The sequence below is a fragment of the Notamacropus eugenii genome, chromosome 5, assembly GCF_028372415.1.
Source record: "Notamacropus eugenii isolate mMacEug1 chromosome 5, mMacEug1.pri_v2, whole genome shotgun sequence".
Classification (NCBI taxonomy): Eukaryota; Metazoa; Chordata; class Mammalia; order Diprotodontia; family Macropodidae; genus Notamacropus; species Notamacropus eugenii.
In genome coordinates this window covers 344,126,071-344,145,578 of record NC_092876.1, presented here as the reverse complement: position 1 = coordinate 344,145,578, position 19,508 = coordinate 344,126,071, and the positions used below count along the sequence as shown (strand labels likewise).

At 39.4% G+C, this 19,508-nt stretch overlaps 1 protein-coding gene across 2 annotated transcripts in view; it reads right to left on the bottom strand.

Annotated features, from left to right (window-relative positions):
* The window catches only part of SLC15A2 (solute carrier family 15 member 2), a 49,994-nt gene that overhangs the window by 10,298 nt on the left and 20,188 nt on the right, over positions 1 to 19,508 (bottom strand). The window contains exons 4-14 of one of the 2 annotated variants that reach the window (XM_072613884.1): positions 17,948 to 18,040; positions 17,605 to 17,704; positions 16,048 to 16,138; positions 15,683 to 15,760; positions 9,113 to 9,195; positions 8,656 to 8,742; positions 8,081 to 8,170; positions 7,865 to 7,909; positions 6,919 to 6,951; positions 2,436 to 2,524; positions 1,700 to 1,781 (exon numbers count right to left, since the gene is read on the bottom strand). In XM_072613884.1, coding sequence (XP_072469985.1) covers positions 1,700 to 1,781; positions 2,436 to 2,524; positions 6,919 to 6,951; positions 7,865 to 7,909; positions 8,081 to 8,170; positions 8,656 to 8,742; positions 9,113 to 9,195; positions 15,683 to 15,760; positions 16,048 to 16,138; positions 17,605 to 17,704; positions 17,948 to 18,040 — 871 coding nt within the window. The remainder of the gene's footprint in view (positions 1 to 1,699; positions 1,782 to 2,435; positions 2,525 to 6,918; positions 6,952 to 7,864; positions 7,910 to 8,080; positions 8,171 to 8,655; positions 8,743 to 9,112; positions 9,196 to 15,682; positions 15,761 to 16,047; positions 16,139 to 17,604; positions 17,705 to 17,947; positions 18,041 to 19,508) is intronic. The other variant, XM_072613885.1, reaches the window with a different exon arrangement.

The window sequence follows — 19,508 nt, the reverse complement described above, 5'->3', positions numbered from 1 at the left end:
GGAACTATGCCCAGAGGGCTACAAAAATGTGCATACCCTTTGACCCAGCAATATCGCTACTAGGACTGTATCCCCAAGAGATCATAAAAATGGGAAAGGGTCCCACATATACAAAAATATTTATAGCAGCTCTCTTTGTGGTGGCCAAGGACTGGAAATCAAGGGGATGCCCATCAATTGGAGGATGACTGAACAAGTTGTGGTATATGAATGTAATGGAATACTATTGTGCTATAAGAAATGATGAACAGGAAGATTTCAGAGAGGCCTGGAAAGACTTATATGAACTGATACAGAGTGAAAGGAGCACAACCAGGAGAACTTTGTACACAGCAATAACCACAGTGTGTGAGGAATTTTTCTAGTAGACTTAGCCCTTCACAGCAGTTCAAGGACCTAAAAAATTCCCAATGGACTCTTGTGCAAAATGCCTTCCACATCCAAAGAAAGAACTATGGAATTGGATGCCAGCATGAAGCTAGCTATTTTCTCTTGTGTTTTGTTTTGTTTCCATTTTTCTCACGGTTACTCCATTCATTTTAATTCTTCCATGCAAAGTGAAAATGTATTTAGTATGAATGTATGTGTAGAACTCATATAAAATTGCATGCCATCTCAGGGGGAGGTGGGAGGAAGGGGAAGTGAGTGGGTGAAAACCTAAGATTTATGGAAGTGATTGTAGAAAACTGAAAACAAATAAATTAATATAAAAAAGAATTGAATAACAGTACTATATGTCAGTTTAAAAAAAGAATGGCTGGAAATGGAAATTCAGAAAGATTTGAATTAGGCAGGAAGCATTCTGAAGTGGTTGGAAGGCCTGGGTTCAAGTCTCACCTCTGCTAAGGTTACAGTCACTAGCTCTCTCACCTTGGGAAAACCATCTAGCCTCTTTGAACCTCAGTTGTCCTTTGGAAAATGGAGATAAGTGCCAGTTCATAAACTGTCAAAGCATTATAAAGCTTGTCCAAAAGTCTTAGTGCAGTTTTAAGCCATTAAAGCTTTTTTAGGACAATATATAAAGTCAATGATTCTGATCAATGATGCCTCCTGAAACCATTGTGGAGGCATGGCATGGAGGCAGCCTATGGTTCCCAAACTAATGACAGGGGAGCACATCTTCTGTTAGGTCCTATTGAGCTGGAAAAGTCTTTGAGTATGCTTCCAATCAAAGGAACAGCCTAACTGTTTATCCCCAGAAACTTGGCCATCAGGTGATCTATGTTAGGTCATACCCTTTCCTAAAAATCAACTACTAAAATGCACATGATTAACTCATCTGTGTTAGTGACTCATCCACACTAATAAAACCATGGATAATTTGCTATTATTATATTGAGAACATCGTAGAGAAGAATTTTGAATGAACTGATGCAGTGATAAACAATGAATGCAGAAAACTAAAGATGAAACACTTACTTCCTGCTAGAGAGGGGAAGAACTTAAAATGAAGAAACATTTTTGGGCATAACCAATGTGGGAATTTATTTTACTGAAATGCACATGTTGAGGGCTTTAGGTTTCAATTTTTGTTCATGGCGAGGGCAGGCACTGGGAGGAACAGATTATAAAATATGCAAAATACATTTTTAAAAAATAGTTTTTGATGGTAGATCCTCTAACTAAGGAGAGAATATTCAGTGAGGCATTTTCAATTTGCATTAGAGCTTATGTACTTGAATCTCAGGTTTATACTCACATTTATCTTGATCTCAACAGTAGCTGCAATTGCAAATGCTAGGGATGCCAAAATCATACCAGTTGCCATTTTCCTAAGAGATCTGCACAAAGGAAGAAAATCCTTGGCACAAACAATTATTTCAAGATTGTCCTACTAATCAGAATGAGAGAAAACTATGAAATGTCTTCTGCAAGCAAGAGGCACATTCATCTATATGTATACTTGGATTGAGATAGTCTAATTTAAAGGTAAAAAGATTTACAACTCTCCTCACCCAGGGATTATGTGATTCTCCTTTACAAAGAGGAATGAGTCTCATCCCATTTAAGTCACTAAATACTCTGAATTCCTTAGAAGAAGCAATACAGGGAAAGAAGAAGACAATAGTACTTGTTAAATACCTACCATGTGCCAAGCACGATCGAAGTGCTTCACAAATATCTCATACAAACACAATACCACAGAAGGTGATTCATAAAGTTGTCTCCTATACTCTACTCTCACCGAAAAAAAAAATGGGTCATCATCCTAAAGGCACAATTAGATGTGGCACAAGAAAAAGGGAATTACAGAGATCAGTCTTCATTTGTAGAATTTACAAATGGTCTTGACATGAACCACTAAGAGAAAGAGAAACTTTGGCAAACTTACCTCAATGTATGACTAGACAGATACTACCAGCATCAATTTCTATCTCAGAACTAGATAAAGGAAATAAGTTGTGTTCAATGAAACAGACACAGCAAGTACTTACGTGAAACTGATTCCACACATGTTGATCAAAGGGTAAAGCCCAAAGTCAAACAATGGGATGAAGACAAGCACCAGAAAGGGATTCAGGACCTGTGATGCCACATAAGGAAGACCAGTTAATAACATCCCAACAGAGACAATAACTTGTAATGAAATACCCATCTGGAAGAGGGTCATCCCCCTTTGGTTCATTCCCAGCCTAACCCCAGCACACTCCATGAATGCATCCTTACTCCAGATCCATTGGCTGACCTCTGAAGTATAGAGTTCAATTTCAATTTAGAGTTGGCACTCCATTTCCCACTAATTTTCAAAGGTTTGCACTTTCAGTCATCATCCCATTCAGTTAGTCAGCCCATACGTATTTATTAAATGATTAATTAGCAAGTGCCTGGCATTAAGTTACTTGCTGGTGTTATCTTAGTAAAACAAAAATACAAAAAGCAGTCCTTCCTTATGAGGAGCTCACAATGCAATAGAGGAGATAACATGTAACTAATTATGTACCTAGTTGCGATAGCTCAGGTGAGAGGATGAGGGCCTGAACAAGTGTAGAGAGGAGCATATGAAGGAGGAAATTGTGGAGAGAAGGGGATGTGAAGGAGGAGATTATCAACACGTTGGATATAAGCAATCAAGGACGCCACTGAGCCTGGGTGACTGGGAGGAATGTGGAGCCACAGACAGTAATAGGATAGTCAGGAAGAGGGAAGAGTTTGGAGGGAAAGATGAGTTCTGTTTGGGACATACTGAGTTTGAAATATCCAGCTTGAAATGTCCTGGAGAGCTTAATATGTGACTGGAGTTCAGGAGAGAGATTGAGTATAAAGATTTGGGATTCATCTGAATAGAGGATGATTCAACCTCTCGGAGGTTGGGATGGGATCATGAAGGGAGAGAGCATCAAGGAAAAAGACATGTTCAGGACAGAACACAACTGAGATGAAGAGACAGCAGAGGAGACTGAGAGTCAAGTTCATTGGGTAACAGGAGAACCAGAGGAAGGAAGGGTCATGAAAAATCTAGAACATTTCAAAAATAGTTATTTCTTCACATCCCTCCACTGCCCTGAGTATTTAAACCTTCAGAGCCTACCACCCAGACCCTTCACATCCAATTCATGAATTCCCTCATCTGTATGATGTTCTTGATAATATGCCCTGCTTGCCATCCACCCTCAAATTCATTTAATTTGTCTAAGACTAACTTCCCTGAATAGGGCCATTTGGACACTGGAAGGCAAGAAATCTCTTCCTCTCTGCAGGCAATCCCTCTGTAGAGTGGGTACAAAAATGACCAAATCTGGATTCCCCCATTCCTCACAGGTGCCTCAACTATGTAGCTCCAGGGAAAATGAAACTGGAAATGAGAATATTTGGTAAGAAGTTGGGGGGGGGGCGGAGCCAAGATGGAGGAGTAGAAAGACACACATACGCTAGCTCCAAACCCACAGCTCACAAAATATATCTGTAAAAAAGAACTCCCAACAAATTCTGGAGCAGCATAAGCCACAGAACAAGGGAGCAGACGAGATTTCTCTTCCAGAGAACCCTGAAAATAGACACCAAAGGTCCGTTGCGCTGCAGACTGGGAGTGGAGTCCAGCCCTGCCTTGGCCCCTCGGCACCGAGAGGAGCAGATCCGAGCAGGCTTCAGGGATGGGATCTCCAGTGGCCGCGTGGGTCCCTCCATGAGCGGGTTCCTCCACCCACGGGCCCCAAAGGTTGGTGAGAGGGTTTTCTCTGCTTGCCAAGAGGGGAGTGGGGTGCCCCCATAACTCAGGCCCCCTCGGGAGGCAGCAGCGGAGGCGGGAGCAGACAGGGGCTCCCCAAGCAGGCAGGAGCCAGGATCCATTGTTGAAGGTCTCTGCATAAACCCCCTGAGGGAGCTGAGTCCCATGTGGCAGCCCTGCCCCTACCTGAGCACCTGAACTTAATCTCACACTGAATAGCAACTCTGCCCCCGCCCAAAGCCCTGAGGCTAGGAAGCAGCATTTGAATCCCAGACCCCAAGTGCTGGCTGGGCAGATCTGGAGGCAAAGTGGGTGTGAAGAGAATATTCAGAAGTCAAGTCACTGGCTGGGAAAATGCCCAGAAAAGGGGAAAAAAAATAAGACTATAGAAGGTTACTTTCTTGGTGAACAGGTATTTATTTCCCCCCCTTCCTTTCTGATGAGGAAGAACAATGCTTACCATCAGGGAAAGACACAGAAGTCAAGGCTTCTGTATCCCAGCCCACTCAATGGGCTCAGGCCATAGAAGAGCTCAAAAAGGATTTTGAAAATCAAGTTAGAGGTGAAGGAACAACTGGGAAGAGAAATGAGAGACGTGTAAGTAAAGCATGAAAAACAAGTAAGCACCCTGCTAAAGGAGACCCAAAAAAATGCTGAAGAAAATAACACCTTGAAAAATAGGCTAACTCAATTGGCAAAAGAGGTTCAAGAAGCCAATGAGGAGAAGAATGCTTTCAAAAGCAGAATTAGCCAAATGGAAAAGGAGGTTCAAAAGCTCACTGAAGAAAATAGTTCTTTCAAAATTAGAATGGAACAGATGGAGGCTAATGACTTTATGAGAAACCAAGAAATCACAAAACAAAACCAAAAGAATGAAAAAATGGAAGATAATGTGAAATATCTCATTGGAAAAACAACTGACCTGGAAAATAGATCCAGGAGAGACAATTTAAAAATTATGGGCCTACCTTAAAGCCATGATCAAAAAAAGAGCCTAGACATCATCTTTCATGAAATTATCAAGGAAAACTGCCCTGATATTCTAGAATCAGAGGCCAAAATAAGCATTTAAGGAATCCACCTATCACCTCCTGAAAGAGATCCAAAAAGAGAAACTCCTAGGAACATTGTGGCCAAATTCCAGAGTTACCAGGTCAAGGAGAAAATATTGCAAGCAGCTAGAAAGAAACAATTCAAGTATTGTGGAAATACAATCAGGATAACACAAGATCTAGCAGCTTCTACATTAAGGGATCGAAGGGCATGGAATAGGATATTCCAGAAGTCAAAGGAACTAGGACTAAAACCAAGAATCACCTACCCAGCAAAACTGAGTATAATACTTCAGGAGAAAAAATGGTCTTTCAATGAAATAGAGGACTTTCAAGCATTCTTGATGAAAAGACCAGAGCTGAAAAGAAAATTTGACTTTCAAACACAAGAATGAAGAGAAGCATGAAAAAGTAAACAGCAAAGAGAAGTCATAAGGAACTTACTAAAGTTGAACTGTTTACATTCCTACATGGAAAGACAATATTTGTAACTCTTGAAAATTTTCAGTATCTGGCTACTGGGTGGGATTACACACACACACACATGCACACGCACAAGCACATACACATACACATAGAGACAGAGTGCACAGAGTGAATTGAAGAGGATGGGATCATATCTTAAAAAAAAATGAAATCAAGCAGTGAGAGAGAAATACATTGGGAGGAGAAAGGGATAAATGGAATGGGGCAAATTATCTCTCATAAAAGAGGCAAGCAAAAGACTTATTAGTGGAGGGAAAAAGAGGGGAGGTGAGAAAAACATGAAGTTTACTCATCACATTCCACTAAAGGAAGGAATAAAATGCACACTCATTTTGGTATGAAAACCTAAACCTATCTTACAATACAGGAAAGTGGGGGAGAAGGGGATAAGCAGAGTGGGGGGGATGATGGAAGGGAGGGCATGGGGAGGAGGGAGGAATTTGAGGTCAACACTCATGGGGAGGGACAGGATCAAAAGAGAGAATAGAGTAATGGGGGACAGGATAGGATGGAGGGAAATATAGTTAGTCTTACACAACTATTATGGAAGTCATTTGCAAAACTACACAGATTTGGCCTATATTGAATTGCTTGCCTTCCAAAGGGAAGGGGTGGGGAGGGAGGGAGGAAGAGAAGTTGGAACTCAAAGTTTTAGGAACAACTGTCGAGTACTGCTCTTGCCACTAGAAAATAAGAAATACAGGTAAAGGGGTACAGAAAGTTATTTGGCCCTACAAGACAAAAGAGAAGATGGAGACAAGGGAAGGGAGGGATGATAGAAGAGAGGACAGATTGGTGATAGGGGCAATTAGAATGCTCGGTGTTTTGGGGTGAGGGGAGGGGACAAAAGGGGAGAAAATTTGGAACCCAAAATTTTGTGAAAATGAATGTTAAAAGTTAATTTAAAAAATTAAATAAATAAATAAATAAAAAGAAGTGGGGCTAAAGGATATAAGTACAAGCTCTATTCAGCATACAAAGTGTCTACAAAACATTATTGCATCCGCTTTGAAACAGCATAAACAAAACTCCTGTGAATATTCATTTCACGGGTAGTAAGGAGATAGTTTGGAAGGGTGTATCAAAAAGAATTCCTTTTCCCCAGTGCTATGACCTCCTTGTCTCAAAGTGGAAAGCAGATCACCACCTAGTTGCTGAACTGGGAAGGGGTGCCAAGGAGGGTACAAGGAGTCATGACTATGGGGAGGGTCCCACCTGTATCTGCTCAGGCTGGAATGTGAAAACTCCCTGAAATATAATAAGAAAAAGCATTAATCAATCTCTAAAATATGAAAAGAAGCAGGATCATAATGACCTGTGGTCAGTATATGCCTAGGATAAAAACGAAAATTAATAAATATTTCTCATCTGTAAAATGGAGAGGACAATAACACTGCATACCACTGATTTCGCAGACTTGTTGTGAGAAAAGATTAGTATAAAAACTCCTATACTGAGAACTGTCTGTCTATCTCACAAAAGTTAGGATCTCATGAATGTTGTTGTCAGTTGTGTCCAACTCTTGGTGACCCCATGGACAATACCATGCCAGTATTGCCCATGGGATTTTCTTGGCAAGGATACTGGGCTGGTTTGCCATTTCTCACTCCTGGGGATTAAGGCAAATAGAAGTTAAGAGACACGACAGGGACACACAAGTACTGAGCCCAGATTTGAACTCAGATCTTCCTGATTCCAGGCCCAGTATTCTATCCAATGAGTCACCTAGATGTCCATCTGATAACATTAAATTACATTAAAATAATGATACATTAGGAGGAAGATGACACAAAAGGAAGTGTAGAGTAGTACCAAACTGACCTAAGTCAGGTTCAAATCCATCCTGACACAATGTCTGTGTGACCTTGGGCAAGTCACTTAAGATCATAGTTCTAGAAGTTGAAGGGATATTATAGCTCATCTAGTCCAAACTCTCCCCTCACCAATTTTATATGAGAATTAATCTTTATAAGACTTTCAGAACAATTTGCCAATTTTCACCAGTAGATTAAGTTTCCTTATAAGGGCATACCTAATACCAAAGAAAGCAGAGGTCCACTCCAAAAAGAGGTGGAAAAATAAATGCAAATGGATAATCTATCATTTCAAAGTTAACTCCCCTGATACAGATCAAGAGAATGGCAAAATGACTTCTACTCACCATATTGCCATTCATCCTAGTTGCTTGCAGAGTCCATCGAGAGCCCTAGAGAACAGAGATATCTGTTGTGACATACACACACACACACACACACACACACACACACACATATATATATCTCCCATGAGATATTTCATGTCATATGGTGGAAGGAAATGGGAGGAAGAAATGTAAGCAAGGTATATCCCTGAAGTTTATTAAGAAACCTTTTTTTACCTGCTGATCCAAAAGAGCCCAGAACATTGGCAGTGGAATATAAAGGAACAATACACGCATCAGTGCCTTCACATCTAAGATGAGCTGTTTCTGTAGGAAGAAGGAAAAAACTGGCACTTTCTGAGCATGCAAAAAATCTACTAATACCTGAAATCCCTCATCAGAAGGATAGAAGGTTAGAAAGCAGTAAGAAAACAGCATGGGTCAGAGATGACTGAGGGAGTAGGCATAAACCATGAGGATGGATTTAGATGGAGATCAGGAAGAAAATGAGACTCTAGGAAACAGGTGAGTGAATGAGACTACAGAATCTCTCCCAGATCAGTTAGAGCTCTTCCAAAATAGAGCTTGCTTTCTACATTTGTCTCAAATTGTTTATATCAGGAATTAGGAGCAGTGATGTGAAGAAATTAGAGGCATAGAAAATTATGTGACCTGAAGGAGCCCACACTACTAAGAAGCAGCAGAAAATGGCCTCTAGGGACCAAAATCAAAGGAAAGGTGATCAGTCATCTGGTAGTACATGGTCCATACAGCTCCTAAGCAGATAATTCAGTTCTACAATCCTGACTCACTGGATATTTTTCCTCTGCCCAGTCCAGCCAGTGCTCTCTCTTTGGAATTTCACTGGAACGGTTCTTCAGGCGATTTGATATAGCAAACTGGGGAAGAGCCAAGAGAGGATCAGAAAAAGAAAAAAAAAAGATGTCTTTTCCCAGTTAAAACCACCCTCATCCATTTTGCCTCTGAATTTTTTAGACAAATCTAATCACAGAATGCCAGAGCCCTCAGTAGCTTTTTTATTTTCACCTTAGTCTCTAGAGAGTACTCTTATCTAGCTGGAATTCAACAAAACTTTTTCATTTTGAAGATGGATAAGCACAACTAGAGTGGAAATATAGGCTATGTAAGAACTGACCCACAAAGGCACAGAATAAAAATATACACCGATGTTTATAGTCCCTTGAGTTAAATGTTTCATGTATTTCTCTCCACTTTTAAATAGAGAGGATTAAAGATTCATTGACTTACCCAGATACATTTGGAGACTTCAACCACTATGTTTCCTTCAGGGGGAGGTTTTTTGTACATCTTACTTCCAAGAGCAAACACCACTAGAAGTGACACACAGATAGGAGAGTTAAGCAAACCCCTTATGGAAGGCATTGACTTTAAACTCTGGAATTTTGGTTAAACATTATTGCATACAAGCATGGAGAAGTGTAAAATCTCATTTGTGATGTGAGGAGTAAGAAAAGAGATGTTAAGCTCATTTTTATCATCCATTATGTGTCTGAGGTTTTGCAGGATCCTGTAGGATGAAGACCATGTGGTTTGCACATGGTGCATATTTATTAAATATCCTTCCATTTGCCATTTCAGTGGGGAACATGAGACCAGGCATATTAATAAGGATGAACAAAACTCTTAAGTACTTAACATTGTTAAGATATTAGGAGATACCGTATTCACCAGAGCTGAGGTCCAGGAAACAAACTGTGCCCTGAGCTTGGAAAAACAAAAATCCTTTGCCCTCACCCTCTGGACAATCTTGCCCTGTGGCAAAATTACATAATTATTGTATACCTCTGACCAGGACCAGGTGTTCCCTGAACTTAGGCAAGCACTGCACAAGCTTGGACAAGTTCTATTCTTAAAGCCCTCCTATGAATTCAACTTGTCATGTTGTTGCTACTACCCCTCATTGTTAGGGCTACAGCTCACTGGTATAAGTATTGAAATCTCCCCACACTGCTTCCGGTCCCCCCACTATGGGCAGGTACCATAGCACATGTGTCTAGAACCTCTCCTTGCTTGCAAGCCCTTTCCCTGACTTTGAAATTAGACCTCTGTTTGCTCATCATTCTTCTGTCTCTATCCTGCTCTTTTTTGCTCTGGCCATCCACAAGTTAGAGGCCAGTTTGTTCCAGTTGACAATATTAAATGACACAATCACATGATATAATTGTATACCAGAATTAAAATTTAAGGGCAAAGCTAATTCATTTAAGGGACTGAAAAAATTTTGTGTCATTAAACCATTACCCTCCATAAAAAAACCATTCATTCATTCATTCATTTATTCTTTCTCTTTCTGTCCTTTTCCCCCACCCAAGAGCAGGATCTTTTCAGTCAAGGATTATTGCTGAGTGGGAGAACTCATTCTTTTCAAGTGCTAAGCCTTGGCTTTCATCCCTTCAGGGCTCTAAAAGGCAAGAGACACAGTAGCTACTATGCCTGGAGTATATGAAAAAATATTTTAAAATTTTTGTTTGAAAACAAAAATTATCTTCATGTATCTCAGGGGTGGACATTTTATATACAGATGCAAACGTTATGTCAGTATTAATTTTTTCATTAAATAAATTGATAAAATGAATTGATTTTAAAAAAGAATTCAATTGTCAAATCAAATGTAGATAAAAATAGAGCTACCAAAATATCTATTTAAAAAAAGCATCCCAGGGCCTGCAAGGACATCTGTCTGATCCTAGAACCTGACAGTATCCAAATTTTGAATTTTTGTAATGCTAGTGATTGTAATGATAAACACAGTGGGACCTTGTATTCTCAAAACCTTTCAGTCAATTGCATAGTGCCTGGCACATAATAGGACTTTAATAAATCTTTATTGGTTGACTGATTATGAAGTTAAGGCCATGGACAAGGATTTTTAAGAATAGGTGGGGTGAAAGTACAGCATGGTGCAGCACAGGTCTCACACCACAAAACCAGCAGTAGGCCTTGGGGCTGAACAAATCAGTGGCAGCAATGGCAGTTTCCAGGTCCCTCAGTCCACAGATGGTTGGAGGTGAGACAGGGGTCCCTTTCCTGGCATCAGGGGTAGGACTCTGTTGCATTGCCCATACTTGGATCTGGGTTGCATTCCTGGGTCTCAGGGCAGGGGGGAGCACTATCATACCAGAGCTTGTGGCTTCCAGGGAGCTGGGACCCAGATCACATTTCAAGGGCAGAAAAGAGTGTTTATGGTCACTCACAGACCAAAGCACAGGCCAGAAGATTAGTAAACACATCTTTCCCCTAGATTATGCCACCTTGAAAGGACCAAAAGCTTACAGGTCCCTAGAATCATATCTGAAAACAGCTGCATAAAGAATCTGATGCTGACACTTAGGACAGTGGACCAACCACTCCAGAAGTAGAACCCCACTTTTTAGGACAGAGTTAAAACTTAAGAAGTGGGCTGGAAAAATGAACAAACAGCAGAAAAACATCCTGACTATAGAAAGTTCCTGACAAAGAAAATCAAGATACAAACTCAGAAGACAATGAAGTCAAAACTGCTCTATCAAAAGCCTCAAAGAAAAATGCGAATTGGTCTCAGGCCATGGAAGAGTTCCAAAAGGATTTTTAAAATCATGTAAGAGAGGTAGAAGAAAAAGTGGGAAGAAAAATTAGAGTGATACAAGAAAATCATGGAGAAAGAGTCAATAGCTTGATAAAAGAGGCATTAAAAACAACATTGAAGAAAATAACACCTTAAAAATTAGAATAAGCCAAACGAGGCACAAAAGTCCAATGAAGACAAGAAGGGCTTGAAAAGCAGGATTGGCCAAATGAAAAAGAGATAGGAAAGCTCACTAAGAAAATAATTCCTTAAAAATTAGAATTTGGGGAGTAAAAGCTAATGACATAATGCAACATCAAGAAACAATAAAACAAAATGAAAAGAACAAAAAAAAGAAAAATGTGAAATATCTCCTTTGAAAAACAACTGGCCTGGAAAAATAGTCAGGGGAGATCATTTAAGAGTTATTGAATTACCTGAAAGCCATGATGAAAAAAAGAGCCTAGATTTCAGTTTCAAGAAATTATCAAGGAAAATTGCTCTGATATTCTAGAACCATAGGGTAATGTAGAAATAGAAAGAAGCTACCAATCGCTTCCTCACAAGGATCCCCAAATGAAAACTCTCAGGATTATTATAGCCAAATCCCAAAGCTCCAAGGTCAAGGAGAAAATATTTCAAGCAAACAAACAGAAACAATTCAAGTATCATGGAGCCATAGTCAGAATAACACAAGACTTAGCAGCTTCTGCATCAAATGAAATTGGAATTCTTCAAATATGATGTTCTTCAAATATGATATTCCAGAAGGCAAAAGATGTAGGATTACAATTAAAAATCACCCACCTAGTATAATTGAGTATATTCCTTCAGGGGGGAAATTACAGATATTCAATGAAATGAATTCAATGAAATAGAGGACTTTCAAGCATTCCTGATGAAAAGACCAGAGCTGAATAGAAAATTTAACTTTCAGTAAATATAAGACTCAAGAAAAACATAAAAAGGTAAACAGGAAAGAGAAATCATGAGAGATTCAATAAGGTTAAACTATTGACCTTCCTACATGGGAAAAAACTTGTAATTCCTAAAAGCTTTCTCATTATTAGAGCAGTTAGAAATAATATACATAGAAAGAGGGCATGAGTGTGAGATGCATATGATGGGCTAAGTATGTTGAGAAGTAAAATTAAGGCATGAGACAGAGGAATGCACTGGGAGAAGGGAAAGGGAGAGGTAGAATAGGGTAAATTACCTCACATGAAAAAGATGTGAAAGAGTTTTTACAGTGGAGGGGGATGATGAGGGAGTGGGAGGGTGGTGGAATGCATGAATCTTACTCTAATCAAAATTGGTTCAAAGAGGGAATAACATACAGAGTCAGCTGGGTATAAAATGAATCTTACCATACAGAAGAATGGGATGAGAAAGGGGTAAGAAAAGGGGAAGGTAACTGATAGAAGGGCAGCATTGGGGAGGTAAAAGAAGCACTTTTGAGAACGGACAAGGTGAACAGAGAAAGTAGGATAAATGGGAGAACACAGAATGGAGGGAAATATATAGTTAGTAATCATAACTGTGAAAAAATTTTACAATAAATTTCTCTGATAAAGACCTCACATCTCAAATACATAGAGAACTGAGTCAAATTTATAGATAGAAATAAGAACTATTCCTCAGTTGATAAATGGTCAAATGATATAAACAGGCAGTTCTGAGACAAAGTGATCACAGCTATCAATAGTCATATGAAAAAAATTCTCTAACGCACTATTGACTAGAGAAATGCAAATTAAAAACAACTCTGTGGTACCACTTCACACCTACCAGATTAGCTAATATGATAGAAAAGGAAAATGACAAATGTTAGAGGACATGTTGGTAAACTAGTATAACAATTCAACCATTCTGTAAAGTAATTTGGAACTATACCCAAAGAGCTATTAAACCATGAATACCCTTGGAGCAACTCTTTTAGTGGAGGCAAGAAATTGGAAAATGAAGGGATGTCCATCAATTGGGGAATAGCTGAACAAGTTGTTGTATATACTTGTGATGGGATACTATTGTGCTATAAGAAAGGATGCTCTCAGAAAAACCTAGAAAACTTTATATGAACTGACACAAAGTGAAAAGAGCAGAACCAGGAGAACGTTGTATACAGTTGCAGCAATACTGTATGATGATCAGCTGTGAACAACTAAGCTATTCTCAGCAAGATAATGATCCAAGACAGTTCTGAAGGACTTAAGATGAAAAACATAATCCATCTCAGAACTAGTGGATTCTGAATGTATTGAAAAGTATTGAAGCATACTTTTTCTTTACTTTCCTTATCTTTCTTGGTTTTTTATCTATTTTCTTTTCCATGAATAATGTGGAAATGTTTTTCATGACTGTGCATCTTCTCATTGTGAGAGAATAAAGAATGGGAGGCAGAAAATTTGAAAATCAATTTTAAAAAATGAATGCTAAATTGTTTTTACCTGTAACTGGGGAAAAAAATAAAATATTAAATATTTGTAAAAGGCCCTTAGGAGTACTTGTGCTATAAGAAATGATGAACTGGTTTCAGAAAAAAAAACATGGCAGGACCTATATGAGCTCCTTTAGGGAATCTCATAAAATGCTTTTTGTTTCAACATTGATAGCTTTGGTGTAGCCCTCCCTGTCTTCTATTTCCACTACTACAGTATCTTCCTCATTTAAATTCTCCTGGCTTCAACATCATTTCCCTCTATTTTCTATGGAATGTTTTCTCCACTATGTGCCAACCCTCATTTCTCTAGAGCCCAGAGTGACTTCTCCATTGTTTTTTGAATATGGGCCAAGTTCTTCATTCTCTATTTCAAAGACCTTCCTCAAGATACCACCCCCACCCCAGAGCCAGTGAACTTACTTCTTTTGAGTCCTCCAGGTACTCCACCCATTCTCTACAATCTTTAAGAACATTTTCTCTATTTCTATGCCCAATAATGGCATCTTATGCCTAAAACAAACCTTCCTTAGCTGATAATGGGATAGAGTGGGGAGGATGAAGGAGAATACACTAGTAATTAGCTGGCAATAGGAAATGGGATAGTTTAAGGTGCATGAACATATTGACATTATGGGAGACACTGAATGGGAAATTGGATTGGAATTGGATAAAAGCAGTCACTACAGTAGAGGAAAGAGACTTAGGGTGGACACACTGGGAGAAGAGAATAGCATTTATTGAATACTTACTATGTACCAAGCACTGTGTTAAGTGCTTTACAAATATTATCTCATTTGTTTCTCAAAATAACCCTGGAAGATAAGTACTGTTATGATCCCCATTTTACCCACAAGGAAAACTGAGGCAGACAGAGGCAAAGTGCCTTCCCCAAGGTCACACAGCTAATAAGCATCTATGGCTAGATTCAAATTGAGGTCTTCCCTGACTTTAGGCCCTGATGCTCTACCCACTGTGCCACCTAGCTCTAATGTAGCAAAAGAAGACTGAGATGAAGCTCTGTGTCTTTCTATTCATACTTAGGAATCTGACATAACTGGGTAGCAAATCTGATTCCAGTAAACCCAGGGCATGGCGAATAGTAGGCCCTAAATGCCTGCTGACTTGATTAATCACAGCACAGTTGAGGAAACATTTGGGGTAGTGTGTGGTGGTGGTGGTGATGGTGGTGGGAGTGGGAGGGAAAAGATACAGGAGAGGTCTAAGAAAGACAACATGGACCCCTAGAATGATCAAGAAATTCAGCCCATACAAATGAAAAGACATGTGGAAATTTCTCTAAATAATCAAAACTAAGCAAAGTGCTGATTCCCTGGGCTACTATTTCTCTATCAAGTTCTTGTTATTTTGGGACTGGACTCATTCCAAGAAATGTCATACTGGGCCCCAGGAGAGGAATGTATTTTAAGGTCAATGATTAAAAACAAAAACACACAGACCAGTCCCTGGATTATGTAACCCAAGTAACTAACCCAGCCCCCTGATCTAGGGCTAGGCTCTGGGAAAGGGGTTTGGGTGGATGAGGAATCACACCTCTTTCACCTACATCTTAGCTTCACCTGCACGTTAACAAGCAGAATCTGGTTTCTCTAACTCCAGTCACTCAAAATGGACAATTTGTGTCATTGGGGAGAGCACGGGGCAGCCAGCTACCAGTTCATTGACTTCAGAGTATGCCTTTGGGTTCCCTAAGAAATCAAAGCATTCTCCAATTACTCATAGAGCTGGTCTTTGACATAGTAAAGCTCTGTTGAGAGAAGGGAGGGATTCACTTCTCACTTGCCCATCCACTTACCAAGAGCCAGTACCATTAGCATTCCTGGGACCCCAAATGCCAATGCATAACAATCTCCGCCAAAGCACTGTACATCACCTGGAAAGAGGACAGAGAAAGCAGGGTCACCTACAGAGTCTTAGCTTTTCTACAAATCAATTTCATACAGTTTTCCCCAACATCAACCTCCTCATGGGGGTTGGGGGTGGGGAAGAAGAGGAGATATTTATAAGGATCACTTAATCCAATTCCTTGCAGAGAAAACCTAAACAGAAGGAAACTCCAACTGTTTCCCAAGAACTCTTTGAAAACCATAACAAAACTCTCCCACTCCATGGCTGGTCACAGCAAAACCATTTACCAGACCTTTTATAAAGGACTCTAACCTCTTAGCATGGGTGTGACAAACATGGAGATCAAACTCCCTGCATTGATCGACAGATAGAAAACTGAGAAGAATCTGCTCCTTTCTTTTGCCTGAGACAAAAAAAAAAACAAAAGGAAAAAAATCCACATGATAAAGTTCACCATCATTATCAGACACAGACATACAAATCCCTATGGTCCTTTCTCCCTGACCTGCCAAATTCAGAATATAAACAATGATAAGAGTAGTGCAGCTTAAAGCTATCGAAAATTAAGCTTATGAAAAAAAATTATTTGAAAAAAACATTTAAAAAATAATCTTATTTTTAAAAAGTTATTAAAGCATATTTCATAATAGTTTAAAACTTCACTAAAACTTTTGAGATACCTAGCACATGTGTACTCTCTGGCCCCTGCAAACTATATTACACATTAGAGATTTGTATTATTTGCAAGTATCAGGCACCAAAGCTACACAAACCAAATCAAATATATGCATTGCGTATTAGGAATGTGTTAGCAATGGGGAGGGGAAGCATGGTAGAATTAAGGGAAAAGAAAGGAAACATTGACCAGACAGAAGACTGCATCTGGTGTTTGCCAGGGTCTTTGTCTTAAAGTTTAGTGGGAGAATTAATAAACTGAACTATGAATTGGAAAGGAGAAATTGGGAAGAGCTGCCATTTTCCCATTTGCAGTAAAGAATGTGGGTCTAAGAAGTAGTTGGTAAATGCATTCCTTCAGACAAAGAGAGAAATTTCAGATAGCTTGGCTACTTCAAGTATCTCAGACCCTTTACTCCAATTTGTTTCCCCATCCCAAGTGGACTTTCCTTATTCCATTCATACAAGCCCAATTCTCTAATTTTGCAGAGCCTGCAAACGCTTAGGGGCTACTTGCTTTTGCAATCAGCACCATCAAAGAGTCACTTAGTAATATAAGAGATTGGAGTGAAAAAGAAATTCCAGTGGCCTTCTCCCCACCCTCTGGACTTAATGCAAGGCTGGAAACTTGAAATGTGCATAAAGATTAGCAATTACCTTCTTGCACTAGGTCACAGCATCACTTTCCTGGCCAGGAAAATTCTCATGAGTCAGAAATCACAAGGTAATAAGAACAGGGAGAAAAACAATTTAAAAAAAAAAAAAAGCACAAATATACTCAATAAAAGATAGGGAAAGATCACAGCTAGAGAAAAGAAAGAAAGACATGAGTTAAGCAAGACATAGAAAAAGTAGAAGAAGGACAAAGAGGAAGGTAGGAATTTGGAATAACCTGAAATATGTGATTCTCACTTATATCCTCAGACCCTCATTTTCATTTTGCTCATCTACCCATTCACATTTTTTTCCCCACTTCATTGACTTGGGCTAATGAAAAGAAAGCTTTTCAAACTGAACAATATCTATGGAAAACCTTTCTGTACTATTTTTTCTGTGCTTGATGCTTCTCATTGTCAAGCCATTCAATTCATGCTTAGATGGGCCTTCTACCTCTCTGACGTCCATCCCCAATCTGTGATACTTGGGACCATTTTCAAACAACACAATGAAATGCTGAAATCACATGGTTCTTACATGCTCTTCTTCAAACTGGTCTCCGCCAAAGGCTGCCACACAGGGTTTGATACCTCCTGTTCCCAAGCTTATCAGTAAAAGGCCAGTCATGGATAGAACCCTACAAGGAAAAGACAAGGATTATGGCAATGTTGGTGTACAGTTTTGCTGCTGCAATAAAGATTGTAGGGCTATGAGAGAAAAAGTACACTAAAGCAGAGAATACCCTGACCCCAGGGGTCTTTTCTCTCCAATATTCCTTGTTAGGAAGAGCAAGAGATCTGCCTTCCTGGGAAGAGGAAGAGGGGGAACCAAAACCTGCAGGAATAACCAAGAAGAATGTGCATTCTGTAACTCTACTCACGTGTGCATTAAATGTCCTCCTATGACTGGCACTGCCCCCATTGACTTGATCAAGTGACCAAGCACGTACACCAAAGAGAGATAGATGATTGTCCTGTCAAGAAATCCAAGTCATTCAAGAGTAAGAGGCAGTTTACAGCTAATTTTACAACACTGACCCAGTTCTCCTGCTATAGAATCCATAGAACTATATTTCATGCTTTGAGGACACAGCAGCACAAACAAATGTTGGTGCCATACTCTACCAAACTCTCAGCCTCCTCCTTTGGTAGACATTTTGGAACGCATTAAAATTACAATGCACAAAGAGGAAGAAGCTGCTTTAGAGGAACTGTTTTAGAAATTTAAAATGAACAAAGGTGAAAGTTAAATATGAAAAGACTGGTAGGGTTAAATAATGAACTCTTCTAATGAGGGGTTAGGCAAGGATAGAAAATATCTCCCATTTACTTCCCTCCCCTTCAAGTGCAGACAAGACAAAACTAGGGGATAAAATCTCTGGTACAGTTGAAAGGATTACAAAATTAGGAGTTGAAGAGAATGAATGATCTTGGTTTAGTTTATATTTTGTTCAAGGGGTGACTATGGCACTATGGAGTTATAAAGACCAGTTATATAGAGAGGCCAGAGAGGAAATAAGAGCTACTTGTTCAGTGTTTGCTCCAGGCTTACTGTAAGGTAAGGGAAGCAGAAATTAGGTTCCCCTCTCCTCACTCCCAGCTCAGTCAATATAGTCCATGGGATATAATAATCTAAAATTACATCCTCTCTTTTTTCACTTCATTTGACTGCAACGCCTTCTTCTTGATTCTTGTCATTGTCATCTACAGACTTCCAGGTCACACTCTTACCTCTATAATTCTGTCACCTAGTTCAATCTTCTTAACAATACACTAAATCCTTTGTCATCATCACTCTCCTAAAGTAGCTTTATTCAAGGAGGCTAATAATGTCTTTATTGCCAAATTCTACAGTTCTTTTTCTCATTTTGGTCCTCCTTCATCTGTCTGTAGCATTTATCCCTGTTGATATTGCTTCTTTATGGCCTTTCTTCCTTTGGTTTCCATGACACTTTTATTTGATGTTTCCTCTATTCCCATGGACATTTTCACAACTCTGAAGAGTACTCTGAAATCTAAATATGTTCTGAATCACTAACTGCCTCCTTGATGATTCTGACTGCATGGTGCCCTGGCAACTGCAAATCCAATATACTCAATAGTTATCTCATCATCCTCCCTACTCAACCTGGTCCTTTCCCTAACATTTTTACCTCCCACCCTATACATCCAAACAGTTGGAAAGACCTGTTGTTTCTGCCTCCACAATGAATTATTCTTGTACCTTTCTCTTTCTCTCCACTTTGGCATTATGGTGATAGCCCAGGTCTTCCTGACTCCATTTTATCCCTTCTTCAGCATATCTTTCACATAATTGCCTAATAAGTCTTCCTAAAACCCTGTTGTGGTCATTTTGCCCCTAATCAGAAACCTTCAGTGACTCTTCATTGCCTACTGAATGTATGTTCAATTTAATGATCTTTGCCAAGAACTGAAAGACCA